General features: G+C 40.3%; 1 protein-coding gene across 1 annotated transcript in view; it reads left to right on the forward strand.

Moving 5' to 3' along the window:
• The first annotated feature begins 7,135 nt into the window (after positions 1-7,135).
• The window catches only part of frem2b (FRAS1 related extracellular matrix 2b), a 66,516-nt gene continuing 54,996 nt past the window's right edge, over positions 7,136-18,655 (forward strand). The window contains exons 1-2 of the mRNA XM_042487102.1: positions 7,136-12,198; positions 13,305-13,394. Of these exons, the coding sequence (XP_042343036.1) occupies positions 7,188-12,198; positions 13,305-13,394 (5,101 nt within the window). The 5' untranslated portion in view covers positions 7,136-7,187. The remainder of the gene's footprint in view (positions 12,199-13,304; positions 13,395-18,655) is intronic.

An 18,655-nucleotide genomic window follows, 5' to 3' on the forward strand; every position in this document is an offset into this window, starting at 1 on the left:
ATCTCACATCTTTGAGGAAGCATAAAAAAGGCACCTTGTTACAACAGTTAACTCTAACAGATGACAGCTGACTTTGGTGACTTGGGGCTAATGGAAAGATTAAGTCAATTACAGCTTGGCAGGGGGACTTAGAAATATTTGAGACATTCCCCAGACTACTGGAACAATAGGCACCCACACAGACGCTGTCACTGTGAGGCAGTAAATGTCATTATGTCAGAGTAAATCCAACAAAATGTTCTTGGTCCCTTTTCTAAAAAAATAAATCTTCATAATAACATAACAATGATAACACTGAAACGCAGTCCAAGAGAGAGCATTACTGTCCCCACATGTGCAGTGTGTGCAGCTTTTTCATGAGCATCTTGTGAATGTGCTCTGTTTCATCTAGATGATATTGTTGCTGACTTAGTCCCCAACTCTAGATCAAACAGAGTAGAGAGAGAACGCTCTCTCGGCTCAGCAGAAACTGGAAACTCAAAAGGATTGTGGAGGATAAAATACAGTAAAGAGAAATGGTAAGAATATGCTTTTAAGACCACTTCACACAAGAAGATAAAATTCTTACATTTAATTTAATTTAATGGAAATATATAGGGAGTATCATCATTCCTGTTCTCTATAATTACAATGTTTTTACTGTACTATTTAAATGTTTTTTTTTATTACAGCAATTTTCTTTCAGTGTAGAGGGTCAGATACTTAATAGTTTGCACTTTTGCTCTTTATAATAATCAGTCACAAATCATAATTACAGTTTTCAGCTGATGATGTGACTGCATGCAGATGGCACACAGTGACTCCCACCAGGTGAATTCTCTTTTCTCCTGCTTTTTGCACTGCAGAAATGAGTACAGCCCGCAGGGTGGGCAAACATGTTAAGTGCCTCTCAGCTTTAAAACTCATCAGGAGAAGGAAGGCCTGCGGGGTATCTGACAGCAATCCGATTAAATTATGTAACCTTTGGCCTGTAAGGCGACCACACCTCCACAGGAAGCCCAAGATTTTGAGTTTTTAATAACATAAAAGTCTGAAGTCAAAGACGCAGTTTCCAGTTACGGATGAATGGTTAAATGTCTACTGGTTGGACTTTACTTGTGTCCTTAACTTCCACTATATCAGTCAGGTTAGTTAGAATGTAATGAAAGCAGTTTTGACAGTGCTCTGGTGCCCTTACAATTGTTTGTGCTCTGTTAGAGGCTTTTGGGCACAGCATTACACATCGTACTTCATTAAAATCTCTTGGTAACAAGGTGTCCTTAAGAGTCCAACAAAACCAAGCAATTTATGTCTCACACAGACAGAAACCTCCAGTTGGTACCAGGACTGAGTGATTTCACCACTTGTTTGTAGAATTTGCCAGACATTTTATGCATGTGAAATAATACAGGCAATAATACATGCAGAATTAATTTATATTGTTTCATGGCATTTACAGATTAACACGCTTAACATTTTAAATCTTGTCAAAACTGGCATAACATGCTATGAACTCATAATTTTACATGATTCTAAAATAATGTAGCAATGATAGCTTTAAGATTTTACACCACAACCAGTCAGAGCCCTCTACGCATGTTAGATTGTCATTTTTACCAAAGATCATCATATGTGCCAAAGAGACATATTGCATAATAAAATGGAAAAAAAATGAATACTCCCCTATTTGAATATGTTGGACTGCAAGCTACAGAACTGGGTTTAAGAGGTATATGATGTGACCACATCTAACGACCAGATCTTTCAACACAGAGCCACATGCAACACTAAACAGACACCACAATAGAGAATCACAGGATTGTATTTTTCCTGTGGCCATTCTTTTATTTGCCTCAATGAGCATAAAAACCTATACAATGCTTATCAACAATATAAAATACCTTCAAACAATTAATTAAATTTAAAGTGGGAGAAACTTCTTTGTAAATATATGCATGTGTGAGATGGACATAGCATAATAATCAAATGGAAAGTATACTGTGAAGTTGTAGGCGGTAATAAATCAGAATATGATGTTATAAAGATGTATTAATTCAGGGTGAAAGTGTTTGTATCAGTTTTAGTTTGTCAGGGTGAAGCCTGAGGCTTCACCTCACAACTGAACTGGTTGTACAGGGAGTTGACAGCTGGCAGGAACAACCTCCTGCAGCGGTCCTTAAGCGGAGCCGGATCAGTCTGAAAGTGCTCAGCAGTTTGACCAGGAGGTTGTAATGAAGGTGTGAGTTATTTTCCATGATGCACAACATTTTGTGCATAATTCACAGATTACTACTGTTAAAATAAAAAGGATTTATGTACATTTTGATCTAAACCTCACTGAAATGACATGATCTGCTGGGAAATTATTATTATGATTTTAATATACTATATATTTATAAATACAGTATCACTTTATGATAAAAGATATAGATAGATTATTAATGACTAATGCAGACACTATATAAGTATACACACTTTTTTTTTTGAGTGGGACACCAGCAAAGCTTTTATTTTAAATTCCTTTCTATACACTAATAAGAAAGTTCCATACTCTGCAAAAAAAATGTTTTTAGTGTTTAAATTTGGAGGCAGATGAAAATTCTTCTTAAATGCAAATACATTAGTCACATTAGCACCACTCTTCATTTCATTCTGTGGTTTTACTCCTGCATTCTAAAGATAAAGCACTAAAACTGAGGTTTGCCCTGCTTCAAGTGGAGGTCAACATGTTCGCAGAGCTTTAGCCTTTCAGTACATTGTGTCCAGAAAAAAACAAAATACATACACAAACATTTGTGTCCCTAATATTAGAAATTGCTCTGCCCTTTCTTTTGATTGTCCTTGGATTTTTTTTCATCTGTTTTTGTTTCATTTGTTTTCTCCAAAGCAATGAACCTATTTGTTAAAAGCAGGCTGCAAATAATTCTTGACTTGTTTTGTGTCATTGCTATGGTCATACATTATTGTCTTCATACATGGGTCCGCACACACCTGGGGAATTTGGGAGCGCAAATAAAGAATATGATTAAACTTGACTCGTTCTGCTGCGTTTTTAGATTTCAAGTATCCCAGGAGTAATATAAGCTGGGTAAGATGGATTCTGCTGCCGGTTGGCTCTGCGTTGTGTTTCTATAGGTTACACAATTTACCTTTATAGTGGAAGACTTCAGAGTTGCTGCTGCCACTATTCTGGCTTCAACCATCAAAAGAATTGTCCCTGACAGAGACGTAATGAACTAAAATAGCCTTAATGAGATCAGTGAGGCTGGGGTTGTATTGTCTCCAGGGAAAAGCCACTAACAGAAATAGTCCTGATAAGTTTGAGGAATTGAGAGTCACTTATCAACACTGACACAAACAGCAGGGTGACACTAAACAAGACAATTATCAAAAGTATTTCCAGTCAGACAGGGACATTAATTTGAACTGATTAGAGATACTGTCAAAACTTACATTTTATCCAGAAATTATGTCTGATATTGAGTATTATATTTGCTTTCTTTTTTTTAAACACATTGGGACCATTTTTTTAGCTGTTCATAGAGCATAGTCTTCCTAGAAGACTTCAAACTACTGAAATATGATACAAGCATGCACAGCAATAAAAATGGTTGTCAGTGTTAATAAAGACAGTATGTGTAAAGATACGCAAACAAAATAATGACTGTGAGTTGTTTGGGCTGCAGTCTCCAGCACACAGATGCCCGTCTAGCAGCACCTCATTATCCGTGTATCAGGCTGACTTAATGCTATTTCTCAGAGCTCATGACACCTTACATGATGCATATCAATGTTAACCCAGGTGCAATGTAAGTACAATTCTAGTGTTTGGCATGTCGGTGTGAGTGTAATGACAAGGCAGGACATTCAGCTGAGAGGAGACTGAAAGTTATTGTTTTTGTAAATAAAGGCAAAAGAGGATGTTTTTAGATTATGCATCTTACGTAAATATATTTTATTGTTTTCTCCTAGGCAGTCGCTGTCTTTGGATTGCTGGTACAAGCATATTCAGCTGTCACTAGAGTCATCACAAGGCAGAACAAACTGAGTCTCTATAGTGCTAACAGCCACAAAGAAAGACTAGATGAACAAAGAAGCTTTGAATATTTTGTTGTCTTGGTTCAGCGGTGAGAAAACCTTAAATGAATGCTCATTCATCTATTGTTATGTTGATCAACATTTACAAATGGTAGTCAAAACTGAGCTGAACTGCACCATGTCCGCCTAAATCCCACCTGCAGCATGTGTATGTTTGCCCAACAATAAATCACTTGCACATCAGGAGTGCAATTGGCAACCTCACTTCCTTTACAGACCAACAGTTTTATCTCCTAAGAAGGATCGGTCATTTATAATAAATTTGATTTAAACGTGATATGACAGAATATCATCAAACTTCCCTTCGCCTCAAAAATAAGCCTGAAGGTTTGGGTATGATCCAATTCCCTCTCTGCCATTGCTGCTGTCAGAGAGTTCTATTCATCTTCTTTTTCATTTTCTCTTGTAACTAGGAGCTGTCAAGGCCTGCGGGCTTTGCCTTGCAGTTTGCTTGGCTATATTTATAATTGGACCCTGTCAACAGTGTCCAGTGCAACCCAACTGCACAGTTTGTTATGGCAGCTACTGTGTACCGATTTCAACACATGCCAGCTGTGAGACGGTTTGTATGTCATTAATGCGCAACAATAGGTAGGCACAGACACAGTGGTTGCACCCACTACTTTGTGGATGGAATGAAAAGCATCTAAAAGGGATCAGAGGGGACTGAGCACAGTTGAAGTCAAATTCTTCCCAGCAATATAAAGCTCTAGAGGTGCTACACATTGACAAGGGAGCATGGTAGGTATGTGTGTACATCTAATATATACAAAGGCAGAGGGGTATATCAAACACAATGAACAGCTGCGCCTGTAGTTATGCACAATGAACACACACAGTTTAGTTACATATATCCTATTTTTGCCCAATTTACTGACAATTTAATTGAATGTAAAAACAGTACAAACACCATATAGGAGCCTGGTAATGAGACAATATAAGATTTGCATGACCCCCTCTCCCTTCAAGATTTTCAAACTTGACCTCTGACATATATATTTCTGAAATATGTATTATTACTATGTGTCTATTTAACCATTAGTGCCTTGTCTTTACTAAGGGACTATTTTTAAATGATTTATTTATTTAATAATGTATTTTGCACCACAGGGAGTTTGCAATTTTGTTATATGCCTGTTCATAAGATGAAAAATAAACTTCTTCTTCTTCATCCTTCTTTATATATCTCTAAAATATCTGTGATTCTTATCTTGATGTGCAGTGGTGCTCAACATGCCAAAATCAAACCAACTTTAAATATAATTGAGTCACTTTAACCTGCCTTGCTGTGCTGTGTGGGTGTCCTCTTCATCAACACTGCTCCTCCAGATGAGTGGCGCAGAGAGAGGCCGGATCATGACTGGGCTTGTCAGGAGTCAGAGGAGAATGCTCTGCTGGGGGAAGCGTCTGACACCTGGAGAACCTGTGTGATGAGAGAGCAGGATAGCAGGAAATAGGACAATGTCACTGCACGACTCAAATAAATAGAACTTTTGACTCATGCTTTAAGAGTGGATTGTGGGTTATATTGCAGGGTGAAATATGTCAAGGCAATAGCTGGATTGCGGCTATAATGCGAGACTGTGGAAATAGTCAGATTCCTGCAGTGCCTCCTCTCCATCAGCTCTGATGTGAATAACTACCACATTCAACACTGCTATAAGGACGTTGTGTCCACTGTATGGTGTGTTTTTATATATATATATGGGAATCATAGATTTATTTGTTTATTTATTTATCAGTCTGTGAACTTAAACTACTGAATAGTTTCAATGTGGAGCTAAGGAATGTCCAGACATTAACCAGTGTAAAAAATAATGTAAAAACTCACTCAAACTCAAGCTGGTTTTATTAAGATTCAATGATTTATGGAGAAGGGGTGGGATTAAATAAATTTATACTTATTCTCACTCCTCTTCAAATATGTAAACCAAGTCATCATGTGTCTGTATCTATTTTGCTTGATGTTTTTTTATTTTCTATAAATATTTTTTTTTTGTCTGTCTGCTTTTGTATAGTCAAAATCAAATCTAGGCACAACAAGATTAAAAATCTTGTTGTGCCTAGTCAGAACTGAATTAGAAAAAAGTTTTAGGTTCTCTGCACCCGCAGCAACGAATAACCATCAGAATGCTCTTAAGCTACAACACATGGTGTCCTTGAATGCATTTAAAACCATACTGAAATCTGTTAAGTCTGGGATTTCTGTGTGCAAATGTGATCTGATTGTTTTATGTTACCCAAATCTATGTGCTTTTGTGTGAATTTTAGTTGTTGACCCTGATTTCAATGGGTCAAACCTGGTTAAATAAAAATGAACTGTCAAATAATACACAGCAGTCTATACTGTACTGGCACCAGGCATGCAATTTCATGACAGACCTGGCTTTTATCGGGAAGATGAAGGAGGAAAATGTGCATAGCATTGAGGGTAGTGGCGATAACTGCAGGTAATGAAGTGAGTGGAGCATCCTCCCTCATCAGCAAACCAGGAGAGGGAGACAAAGCTTTTCTGCAGTTAGATTATAAATGGAGGGTCCTGCACATTTGTACTTCTGAGTGCTCCCCTTTATTTGTAGTATGGAGTGATTGAATAGCTTTGATTACAGAACAAATGTAGATTATTTTAACATGTCAGTCAACAGTGTAGAATAAAATGAAGACATAATTAATTCATAGTAATACTACAGACTATAGATATTGCTTTACACCCAAACATCGCCTCATTTTTTAAAAATGATTTTTTAATTTAATTTTATTTTTTTTTACCTCATACAACCTGATGAAGTCCAACCCACGCGGCATCGTTTTTGTGTGCCCAGAATGACATGAGCCACGTCCATTAAAAACCTGACAAACGCATTCCAGCGGAGATGTGAACCAATAGGCTGAGAGGAGGGCGTAACACTCCTTACTCCAGCAAAGCAGGAGTATGAAGTTTATGTTATCAGTGTACAGCTGCTGTGAGAGAATGGTGCACCTTAGTGCCCATAGGTGCGTGATATTATCCAACTCTGATTTTATATTCTTACAACTTTAACCGCCGTATTTAGTTCAGAAGGGTGTATGCGCAAAGTTCAACGTGTCTCCTTTGCGGTTCCACATTACAAATGGCTTGGATTATTCCCCCGCATCTGCACAGGACTGGCGCCGCTTTTGTTCTGCTCGCGGTGATTCTGACAGGTGATGCAGTTGCGCAGGTTTTTGACAGCTATGGATTATCTTACGCCCTGAGGTCCGAGCTGTCAGAGGACACGATATTGGTTGCCAATAATGGGATCCGCGTGCCTTTCGGGAGATCAGTCTTCATTGATCCCATCAACGATTTGGTTATTCAAGTTCAGCCGGGTGATAGATGCAGCATAACGGTCCTGGACAATGATCCCTTGTCTCAAAGGCCTGGACACCTGTCTCCGAAAAAGTTTCCGTGTGAATTTGGCCCCAATGACGTGAAGTATTCTCACTTTGGCTCCAGGAGTCCTCCGAGGGACAGAGTGAGATTACAACTCAGGTATGACACCCAAACGGATACCATTATAATACCTTTTATGATGGAGGTGGAAGTCATTTTCACACAGCTGGAAGTGTTAACCAAAAATATGCCACTCACTGTCGAGAAACTGCTCGGTACAAGTAACCCCATCGATAGAAGAATTTTAGAATTCACCTATGATAGAGGTGCACAGCAATGCAAAATAGCCTCTCTCTCGAATGGCAGCGTGCTGCCCAGGTATGGGAAACTTGTGGATGAGGACAGCCTTGGAACAATGGTGGACTGTGATGAGTTTATTAAAATGAACATCCTTTATCAGCACACTTTTGCTTTGAAGTCTCCAAACAGAGATTACATTCCCATGCTTGTGGAGTTGCATGATAAAGAAGGCAATTTGCTCAAGCAAGAGTTTTTCCAAATTTTGGTGAGGATTAAAGATGGAGAGGAGAACACAGCTCCCAAACCCAGCTTTGTTGCCATGATGATGATGGAGGTGGACCAGTTTGTAATGACTGCAATAACCATGGACATGCTGGCTGCAGAGGATGTAGAGTCTAATCCTGATGAATTAATTTTCAACATCACATCCTCTCTGTCCTTTGAAGAGGGCTACATTGTAAGCACAGATGATAAGAATTTACCAATAACCTCGTTTTACCAAGGAGACCTCAAAGACTTGAAAATCGCCTACAAACCCCCTGCTGTGGACTCAGACACTGAGCGGATTTTCCAGATTGAGTTTGAGGTTGTGGACACAGAGGGGGCTGTGTCAGACCCTTTTGCTTTCATGATTGTTGTTAAGCCTATGAACACGTTGGCCCCTGTGGTGACAAGGAACACAGGCCAGTTACTGTACGAGGGTCAGTCCCGGCCCCTGTCCAGTTCACAGAATCTGGAGATCAGCGATGAGGACAATTTAGACAAAGTAAAAATCAGTGTTATTGATGGGCTGAGGCATGGAGAATTAACTGTGCTGGGCTCCAGGAGGAAATTTTTCACCCCGGCTGACCTCGACGCTGGAGTAGTCATTTATCAACACGATGGCAGTGACACATATAGTGATAATATTATTTTCAGAATGACAGATGGCACAAATGAGGTGGAGTTTCTGTTTCCCATCACTGTTGTGCCAACCGATGACGAGCCTCCCATAATCAATGCCAACACTGGTTTGGTTTTATTCAAAAACCAAATGATGCCAATCTCCTCACTCATGCTCAGTGCAGCAGACATCGACTCAGAGGATTCCTCAATTAAATTCACAATAGAGCCTCCTTTTTCCATGATAGGGCAGGTGTTGCTGCGTCAGTCTGAGGCCCCAGAGGACCCATCAACATGGAAGTTTAATACAGAGGATGAATTGTATGAGAAAGCAGTGACTGAATGGCTGCAGCAGGATATAACTGATGGTAAACTGTTTTATAAGCACACTGGGCCTCACAGCGCCAGCACAGTCATGGATCAGTTTGTGTTTAAGGTGCAAGATGACAATGACCCACCAAATCAGTCAGGTGAGAGCTCTTTCATTATCAAAATCCTCCCTGTTGATGACATTCCACCTGAACTGTACCCTGGCACGACTCTGGAAATGACTGTGCACGAGTATCAGCTGACTTACTTCAGAAAGAAATTCCTCCGTTACACTGACCTGGACTCAGAGGATCGGGATCTCAAATACACAATCATACAGCCACCGACGGATACAGATGAGAACAGCCCTATTGTACTGGGAGCTCTGGTATTAACTGACAAGCCAAACACTGAAGTTACAACTTTCACTCAGGCACAAATCAACCACCATAAAATTGCGTACAAACCGCCTGATCTTGAGCTTGGAATTACCAGCCGTGTTTTGCAGTTTCGGTACACTGTGGAGGATGTGTCTGGAAATATTGTAGAAGGACTTTTCACTATATTTTTGAAGCCTGTGGACAACAAGCCGCCACAAATAACCAACTCTGGATTTAGTGTGCTTGAACGCGGCTCACATGTCATTACAAGTGCTGAGCTGGACACCTCAGACACAGACACAGACAGCGAACAGATTTCCTTCACTATTACTCAGCCTCCACTGCATGGCCAGATCAGGTTAAGATTCACTGACATGACAAGAGGAGACACTTTCAAGCTGGAGGATATCAGAAATGATAGAATTTCATACATTCATAATGGAGATGAGTCAACGGTTGATTCAATACAAGTAGATGTCAGCGATGGCATCCACATTGTACCAATAACTATAAAGATTAGTGTGTGGCCAATTGATGATGAGCCTCCAACTATCAGTCTTCCAGCTGGCACAATTGGCTCCTACATAGATGTACTAGAAAATGGGGCAACAGAAATCACAAGTAATGTCATTCAGGGAAGAGATGAGGACACGGACGACCTCCGTTTGACCTTCATTGTGGAGGACCCACCGTCATTAGGAGAAATTCTGGTGAGAGGCGTCCCATCTGGCACGTTCACTCAAGCTGATATCATTAACGGTTTTGTGGTCTATGCTCACAACAGCGGGGAGATAGGCTTGACCACAAAGGAGGACTTTTTCAATCTCACTTTGACAGACATGTCTGATGAGTGGACTGTAGGAGGTAATAAGATCACAGGTGTCAGAGTGCATGTAACTATTCTTCCCCTGGACAGCCAGGCTCCAGAGGTCTTTGTGGGGCCACAGTTCACTGTTGTTGAGGGCGAAAAGAACTTCATTCAAATTCTTCATATAAGTGCCGATGATGCAGACACCTCCAATGATGACCTCCTCTGCACAATCATCGTTCAGCCGACTTCAGGGTATGTGGAAAATATCTCCCCTGCCCCAGGCTCAGAGAAATCCAGGTCTGGGACCGCTATTAGTGCTTTCACCATCAAGGACATCAGACAGAATCACATTTACTATGTTCAAAGCATCCACAAAGGCATGGAGCCAGTGGAGGACAGGTTTACGTTCAGATGCTCTGATGGCATCAATTTCTCTGAAAGGCACTTTTTTCCTATCTCCATAATCCCCTCTAATGATGAAAAGCCGGAGATTTACATGAGAGAGTTTGTAGTTATGGAGGGCATGAACATAGTCATCGACACTCCCATTCTGAATGGTGCTGATGCAGATCTCCCCTCTGATCAGCTCACATTCATTATTACCAAACCCCCCAAGCACGGATTTATTCTCAATCAGCTCACCACTGGCACTATCCCCGTCTCTAACTTCACCTTGGATCAGATCAGGGAGGCCTCCAGCATTGTGTATGAGCATGATGACTCTGAGACCACAGAGGACAGCTTTGATATTGTTCTCACAGATGGAAAGTTCAGTGTAGAGAAAACAGTAATTGTTATGATTATTCCTGTGGACGACGAGACCCCGAGGATGGCAATCAATGACGGCCTTGAAATTGAAATAGGTGACGTGAAAGTCATAAACAGCAATATTTTAAAAGCTACTGATCTGGACTCTGAGGATGGCATGCTAACTTATATAATTCGCTTTGGGCCCAGTCAGGGGTATTTACAGAGGGCAACGCCTTCTGGAACGTTGCAGAATATCACAGTTGGAATGAACTTTACACAAAATGAAGTGGATCAAGATTTGATTGTGTACATCCATAACGGGCAAGAGGGGATTCGAGACCTCATCAAATTTGATGTGACAGATGGCATCAACCCATTGATTGACAGATACTTCTATGTCACAGTGGGTGGCATTGACATGGTTTTCCCAGATGTGATCAGTAAAGGGGTCTCCCTTAAAGAGGGTGGCAGGGTTACCCTGACAACAGATCTGTTAAGCACCAGTGACCTCAACAGCCCAGATGAACACTTGGTTTTCACAATCACCAGAGCTCCCATGAGAGGACACCTGGAGTGCACTGACACACCTGGGATGCCCATCTCATCCTTCACACAGCTCCAGCTGGCAGGCAACAAAATTTACTACATCCACACTTCTGACGATGAAGTGAAAATGGATAGCTTTGAATTTGAAGTGACTGATGGCTACAACCCCGTGTTCCGCACTTTCCGCATCTCCATCACTGATGTGGACAATAAAAAGCCTGTGGTGACAATTCACGGCCTGGTGGTAACTGAGGGCGAGAACAAACTCATCACGCCTTTTGAGCTAACAGTGGAGGACAGAGACACCGTTGACCGCCTCTTGAAGTTCACAGTCACTCAAATCCCAGTTCATGGTCGCCTGCTCTTTAACAACACCCGGCCTGTCACCTCCTTCACAAAGCAGGACCTGAATGAGAACATGATCAGCTACAAGCATGATGGCACAGAGAGCACAGAGGACAGCTTCTCCTTCACCGTCACTGATGGCACTCACACAGACTTTTACATCTTCCCCGACACAGTATTTGAGACTCGGAGGCCCCAAATGATGAAGATTGCTATCCTCCCTGTGGATAACGGGGTACCACAGATTGTAGTGAACAAGGGTGCCCCAACATTGCGGATTCTTGAGACTGGTCACCTGGGGTTTGTGATCACCAGTAAGACCCTAAAAGCAGAGGACAGAGACAGCATTCAGAATTCGGTGACCTTTAGGATTACTATTGCCCCGCAGCATGGCTACCTGATCAACCTCGGCAGAGGAAATGCCACCATCACCACCTTCACACAAGGTAAGAGAGCTGCATTACAAACAACTTTGCACTTTTGTGACATTCTGTGAGATTTAACTGCAACGACTCACATTGAAGACAGTTTTTAATTCTCTTGAGCTCACTTTCAAACTCATTTTACATTTACTCACTCTGCTAAATGTACTCCCCTGTGATGCCTGAAAAATGCTGAGTTCAAACATAAGGTTTTTGTTTTCACTCAAGAGACTACCTATTTACAGAAATGAAGTATGCCAGTGCCTCAGGCTGACCAGATCCCACTACAAGAGTGCATTTTTCACACAGTGGCTAGTGCATTTCACTTTGGGAGAGAACTGATGGTGATTTGTACATTACCAGAGCCATATTTTCTAACAGGAGGAAAGGGGATCACCAACGTGATGATAGATAGGTGGGATGCCTTGCTCACAGCAGACCACTGGCTATGCAAACATGACTACAGATGTTACATTTCAAGCAGACCACAGGGTTATCTTGGTAAATCTTGGTAAATGCTAAATATCACGGTTGCAGCATCAATGTACAGTCAATATCCATGTACTCCCTGCTTTTATTTACTGAGTCACTGTGAGATGCTTTCCCCAAGAGGCCTGTTCAATATTTCAAGAGTTCTCACAAGAATAAACAGACAGTAAATAAAGACACTATCTCCTGGGCATTTGAAAATCGTGGCTATGCATTTTTATGTATCGGTCCCTTTGAAGGGAAATGTTTTGACATCAAATATTGAAGATGGCAGGGGCTGTAAACTTCACAATCTTTCAGATCCAGGGCTGCAAAGAAGCCCGTCTAAAACCATACTATCAGGAAGGCAAACAGATCACTGTGATGAAGCGCCAGTAATCAAGCTTGTCATCAGGAGTCTAATAGATATACAGCCCTTGTTACCAGGCAGTTTCTCCTTATAGATTCCCTAGACATTGTGCAGTGGGCACATTTCATTGCACGGCCTCAGCATGCCTCTTATAGCAGAGCTCTGGGGTATTGACAGTCTGTTAGGAACAAACCGGGCATATTTTCTCACTTGTCATTTCAGCCAATAACTGATGTAAACTTTTATGGGTAGGATATCATGCATATTTATGCAAATTTACCTCTTTTTCCAGCTGAAATTGATGACATGAACATATGCTATGTTCTGAGGGATGGCAACAATGCTACAAATGACAACTTCCATTTCTCCATAGAGGACAGTGGTAAGTGAATTTACTTATGTGCTCTCTTGAAATTAAATACATCATTAAGATGCTGAGTTTTGAGGCTGAAATATTCAATTTTGTAAAAGTTTACTTTAAGAAACTTTGACTTCCAGACAAAAGGGAGGAAAGAGCATGCTTGTGCTTCACAATGTGCCTAATTTAGCAGAATTACCAAGCAAAAGCTGTGTGCACAGATGGGGGAAATTTCCAGGACAATAACTTTAAACGGCTCCTTGTTTCAGCATGAGTTAATGATAAAATAGGCATGCAGTGAACAAGAAGGAAAGAATAATATACTATTTATAGAGAACTTTTGTTTATGTCATGCTCCATTAATTTCCATTCAACCAGCAGTTCTGCTAAGCAATCTGAATGTCAGAGCTTCCTTGCTTATTAACCTTTATCTGAACATGTTCTCACTGTGCAGGATATTGTAGGTAGCTCAGGCTCATAGTACCCCACCAGTGATTATGTTTTTTTTTTTTTTTTTGCATGCAACAGCGTCCTTATTTAGAAAGTAATGATTGATTTAGCAAGTAAGTAATTAGTAGAACAATTAGCAAAGACCTTCCTTCCACTGTAGATATGTAATCAGGCCCAGGCTCGGTGAATGGTTTGAGGCAATCATGCCGGTGTTGCCGATTAGCAGAAGCAGTGTGCCTGACAGTGTGTCCTTTCTGCTACCCTTCAGCCGTGATGAGTGAGCACAAAGGACCTCTCTAATAGGGGCCCTCTTTTCCCACAAGAACCTCAGAGGGCCCCCATACACGTTTTCTCATCTCTCGAGTTGGGACTAATCTGTGGCTTCAGTTGAATAATAGACAGGTTAACATCAATGCCAACAGGTGGATAGGGTGCTAATGAGTGATGACTAAAATGCAGGGGACAGCTCCTTATTCGAAGGGTGATACTGAATGCAAGTGCTTTACCTGAGCTGCTGGCAAATGCTGAGCCCATTCAGAGCTCTTTTGTTGTTGACTGAGGTTCAGTTGGTCCCTTTATTTTTGTCTCAAATGGGGTATTTGTCATAGATCTCTCTGGACTTTCTTTCTTCTGTCATTTTCCTTTTCTTTACAACTTACTTAATGCTTGATGACATACTTGTATCCCACACTGGTAGTTTATGTTCCAGAAATGGCAATTAGATTCACTTTTTCCAGCACTCCCCACAATTTTTCACATCACTTTAGACTTGATAAGAGGATTTAAAACAGCATATGTCTCAGTCTGTCCTCAGTCATAATAATGTGCTCAAATAAAACTAAATATTAAATTACAGCGGACAGACACATCACATATCTGTAAAATATCACTTTATGTGATGGGAATTGTGCTTTATAGTGGCACCTTAATGGCCTGAAAAATTGATAAAGAGTCTTGTTGGATAACCTATCCATAAGGATTCGACACATACTGCAGTGCAGCTTGTGAGGCAGTCAGTGAACATTTTTTTTAATAAGATTTAAGCTGTGCTGGTGGCTGCCCTAAATCCCCAGACAGAGCCTCCAGCTCTTTGAACAGTCGTGTTGGGGAGGAGCTGAATGGTGTTCACTGGCACACAGCTGCACTATGTCATGTTCAGCAGTGGAAAACATTCTCCTCCTCACTTCAAGTTCATTGGGAAATTTACCAACTGCACTTGGCATTTTTTTAGGTTAAAAAGTTACTTTTCATGTTGCAGCTGCTCAGTGGGATTCCAGGAGTTTTTGCTCACAGCTGTGATGAACTGTGAATGCGAGCAGAGTTCTGAGTATTTGTATGACTGCCAGTTAATATCTGTAATGGAATGTTTAAGCATATGAATGCGTTTGAGGGTGGTGGCATGGTTGTAGTACATATATACAATACCAATACAATACCTATAGATAAGATTGATCCCTGGGTTATAGATTGATTATTCTGTTTTTATTTTCTTCAACCACAATTTACTAATCATATTATCTATAAAATGGCTGAAAATAGTGGCAAACTCTCTATGACATTTGCAGTGCCAAACCTAGCAAATTCTGTGCCCTGGGCAGGCATCCACTGCAGTGGTGCCCTCCCACCCATTAACAACAAGAACAAGAGCTAATGAGATATCAACTCAATTAAAAAACTAAGATAACAAACAATAATAAATAACAAACAATAAATCCCTCAAATTTTGTTGTTAATTTTCTTTTCTTTTTTTTCTTTTCATTTGCTCTAGTGCTCTCCAAATGCGCTCTACTGCACCATTCCAACACTGGAACACATTTTCCCATAAAATTACTGTAAACTACTGGCAGCTGCAGTTGCTGTTATTTCACAGTGTCACTGCCTTAAATTACTCAACATAATATTACTGTTAAATTTATTGCAAAATTCTACAGTAGAATGTGAGATTTACTGTCTAACGTTAGCTTTAAAAAAAGCATTTAGATTTACAGGGTTTTACTGTATTTTGGAGAAATTATAAATAACTGTTAAAATTTGGACATATGTTTACAGTAGTTTGTTACAGTACATAAATTCTCTGGCTCATTGTGACTGTGATGATCACTCACTGATGACCGAGATGGATCTGAGGTGGTATAGCTAGGACTACAGACCAACATTAGTATTTTAAGTTTCGAGCAATTTCTTGAATTAAAAAAAATAAATGAAAAAGTGTTGTATAGAGCACAAAGTGAGGCCATCCAACTAAACAAAAAGATATTCAATTATTTTTTAGGGATGTAAAACAGAGAAAAGCTATTAAAAGCAAACTTTATAAGATTCTACCTGGTATATTAGCAATTTAGCAACTGTCACTTAGTGTACCTTAACTTTAATCTCTTTGCCTTTGCTAAAATATGAGTTGACTGAGACTAGTGTCCTTCACAACTGATAGTTAAAGAATTTGTGCTGGCTTAACTGTGAATCCAAACTGAGTGACTTACGTACAACCTGCATACCTGAGAGGGCAGGGTACTAATTTACTCTTGGCATGTTTTTTCACAACAGGAAGATGAATGTAAAGTGCCAAGCCATTCATTGCACTAAATCCAAATACTTATGGCAGTTTGACCACAAGGTTGTTTTAGCTGTTGAAGCTGAGATCATAGTTCCCTTGAGAGATGGATTGCCTTGGTGCAGGGCACAGGCTTGGCTCTCTTAAATTGAGCTGCCAGGGGCTGACTTTTTCTTGGCAGCGATGCATCTGCTGCTTGATGTGTCATTTAAACTTGGACTGTTCAGAGCATTTGTTTAAATCTATGTTGGACCTGACCTACTCTGGTCCATTGTTTGGCACAGATCTATGTGAATATTGGCTGCGATAACAACCTTTGCTTTAAGTGGCCAAATATTCATGATTTTATAAGAACTTGATGACAAACCTTCAGTACATTGTTTTGTTTAGCTGGATAATTTATGCTTATGTAATTTATACTTGAAGAGAAGTTGCTGTTTCACTCAATTATCTTGGCTACATAAACACAACAGATGGGCTTTTTGCCACAAAAAAACAACAACATGGCAATTAGGCCACATCCCAAGTTGCTTATCATTTTTAATTAGTAGGCCTATGTGTCACAAAAAACCATTCTCACTATTTGGCCAAAATATAAAATATAAAATACTGTTACTTTAAGCCTTGTTGTGGTTGAACAACATAAAAAATAATAATAATACTAACATCACTTCACAATTACACTGCAGATTCTTTGTAATAGTTTATAACTTTATAATCATTGGTAATTTGTGGGTTATAGTGGATTTTGCACCCTGTCTTGTAGTAGTTGCTTTTGTTGAAAAGGAGATAACAGTGCTTTTTTTTCATAGAATTGCTTGTGTGTCTTACTATTTGTCAGGCTTGTCAAATCTTGGAATTAATAATCACAGAGGACTTACATGATATATATACATTTTTGGGTGTCTGTTTATTGTTTTGGAGAGACATCACACCTGGACATTAACGCCACAAGCAGAAGAGTGGGCCAAAATCCTTTTTAATTACTTAGAAAGTGTCTTGTTTAAAATCGGTGTCTGGATGTTGGTGTATCCATGTGTGCTGAGGAAGGGGCTGCTCCTATCATTTTAAGTCGGTTAATTGCTGTGTTTTAGTGGACTTCAGCCCACCCCATGTCTCCTGAGGATTCGGATGCATTCAGGTGAGCTTACCTGAGCACACACAAGCCCTGGCATTCCCAGGCAATTGTGTGTTGAGCAGAATCCCTGTCTGCCTCCAGCCAGTCAGTCAGCATCAGGGATGTTCCTACTGACAGACACACTGCTGTGGCCTTTGTTTTTCATTCCAGGGAATCACTACCATCTCATTTTTTTCTCTCACTGAGCTACAAAGAGCCAGCAAAAGATCATTGATTGTTCAGTTCATAAAAAATGCGACTTCTGAAGGTCAAACTCCACAGCTATGTCGAAAGTTTCCTCGCCTTTCCCATTTGACTTATGAGATTTGTTTAGTATGTACATAGAGAATTAAAAAAATCAATAATTCAGATTTATAGATGAATGGGTAAAATTCCTGACAGGAGCAGTTTTTCCTACATGGCAGCCCCTGAAACTGAGAGGAATGCTTCTCCTTTCAAGTTTCCAATGCATGTCTGCACTGCGCTCCTCAACAAGCATGTTTTGTTTGTTATTTCTGCCTCATGTAACAAGATAAGTTCAGGTCACCATGAGTACCTCAACCTAATAAATCCTTCAAACCATTTTGGCATGCAGTAACATCTGCCGTGTAGATCCTCTACATTTTCCATGTTATCGGTGTGTAATCGCTTAGGACACTGAGTGCATACTTGAAGCCATCTCCCTTGTCTCCCCTCCCATCTAATCCCAGGTTAGAAGGGATTTTCTTTCTCCCCATAGCGTGCCACAGCACAACAAAACTAAGAGGGAACATGCACTCACATGCAGTTGTGAGGCTAATATAGACTTTGTGTAGGCTATAATATCCCCATCACTGCGCAGGTGATGACTCTGCAGTTTCTCTGTGTGTTTCTAACCTATTATTAATGAAAATGTCTCCCCTACACTTTTCTTGGGGGGTATAACATTCCTGTGTCCTTGGGACCTATCGTGTGAATCATATGCATGAAGTCTACAGTAAGCTTGAGCAAATTACATAGCTGGTCCAGTTGCGTTTTAAAGGGATTTTTGGGGCGTTAGGTTTTCCTCAGATTCCATCTGTGCTGCGGCCAATAAAATATTAGGTAGTCATTTTATTGTTATGGAAAAATGCTTTGTGATAAAACAAGTGGAAGTTGATTAGAAGAGCTATTCCTAGGTAACAGCTG

Source organism: Plectropomus leopardus, chromosome 5 (assembly GCF_008729295.1).
Source record: "Plectropomus leopardus isolate mb chromosome 5, YSFRI_Pleo_2.0, whole genome shotgun sequence".
NCBI classification, from domain to species: Eukaryota; Metazoa; Chordata; class Actinopteri; order Perciformes; family Serranidae; genus Plectropomus; species Plectropomus leopardus.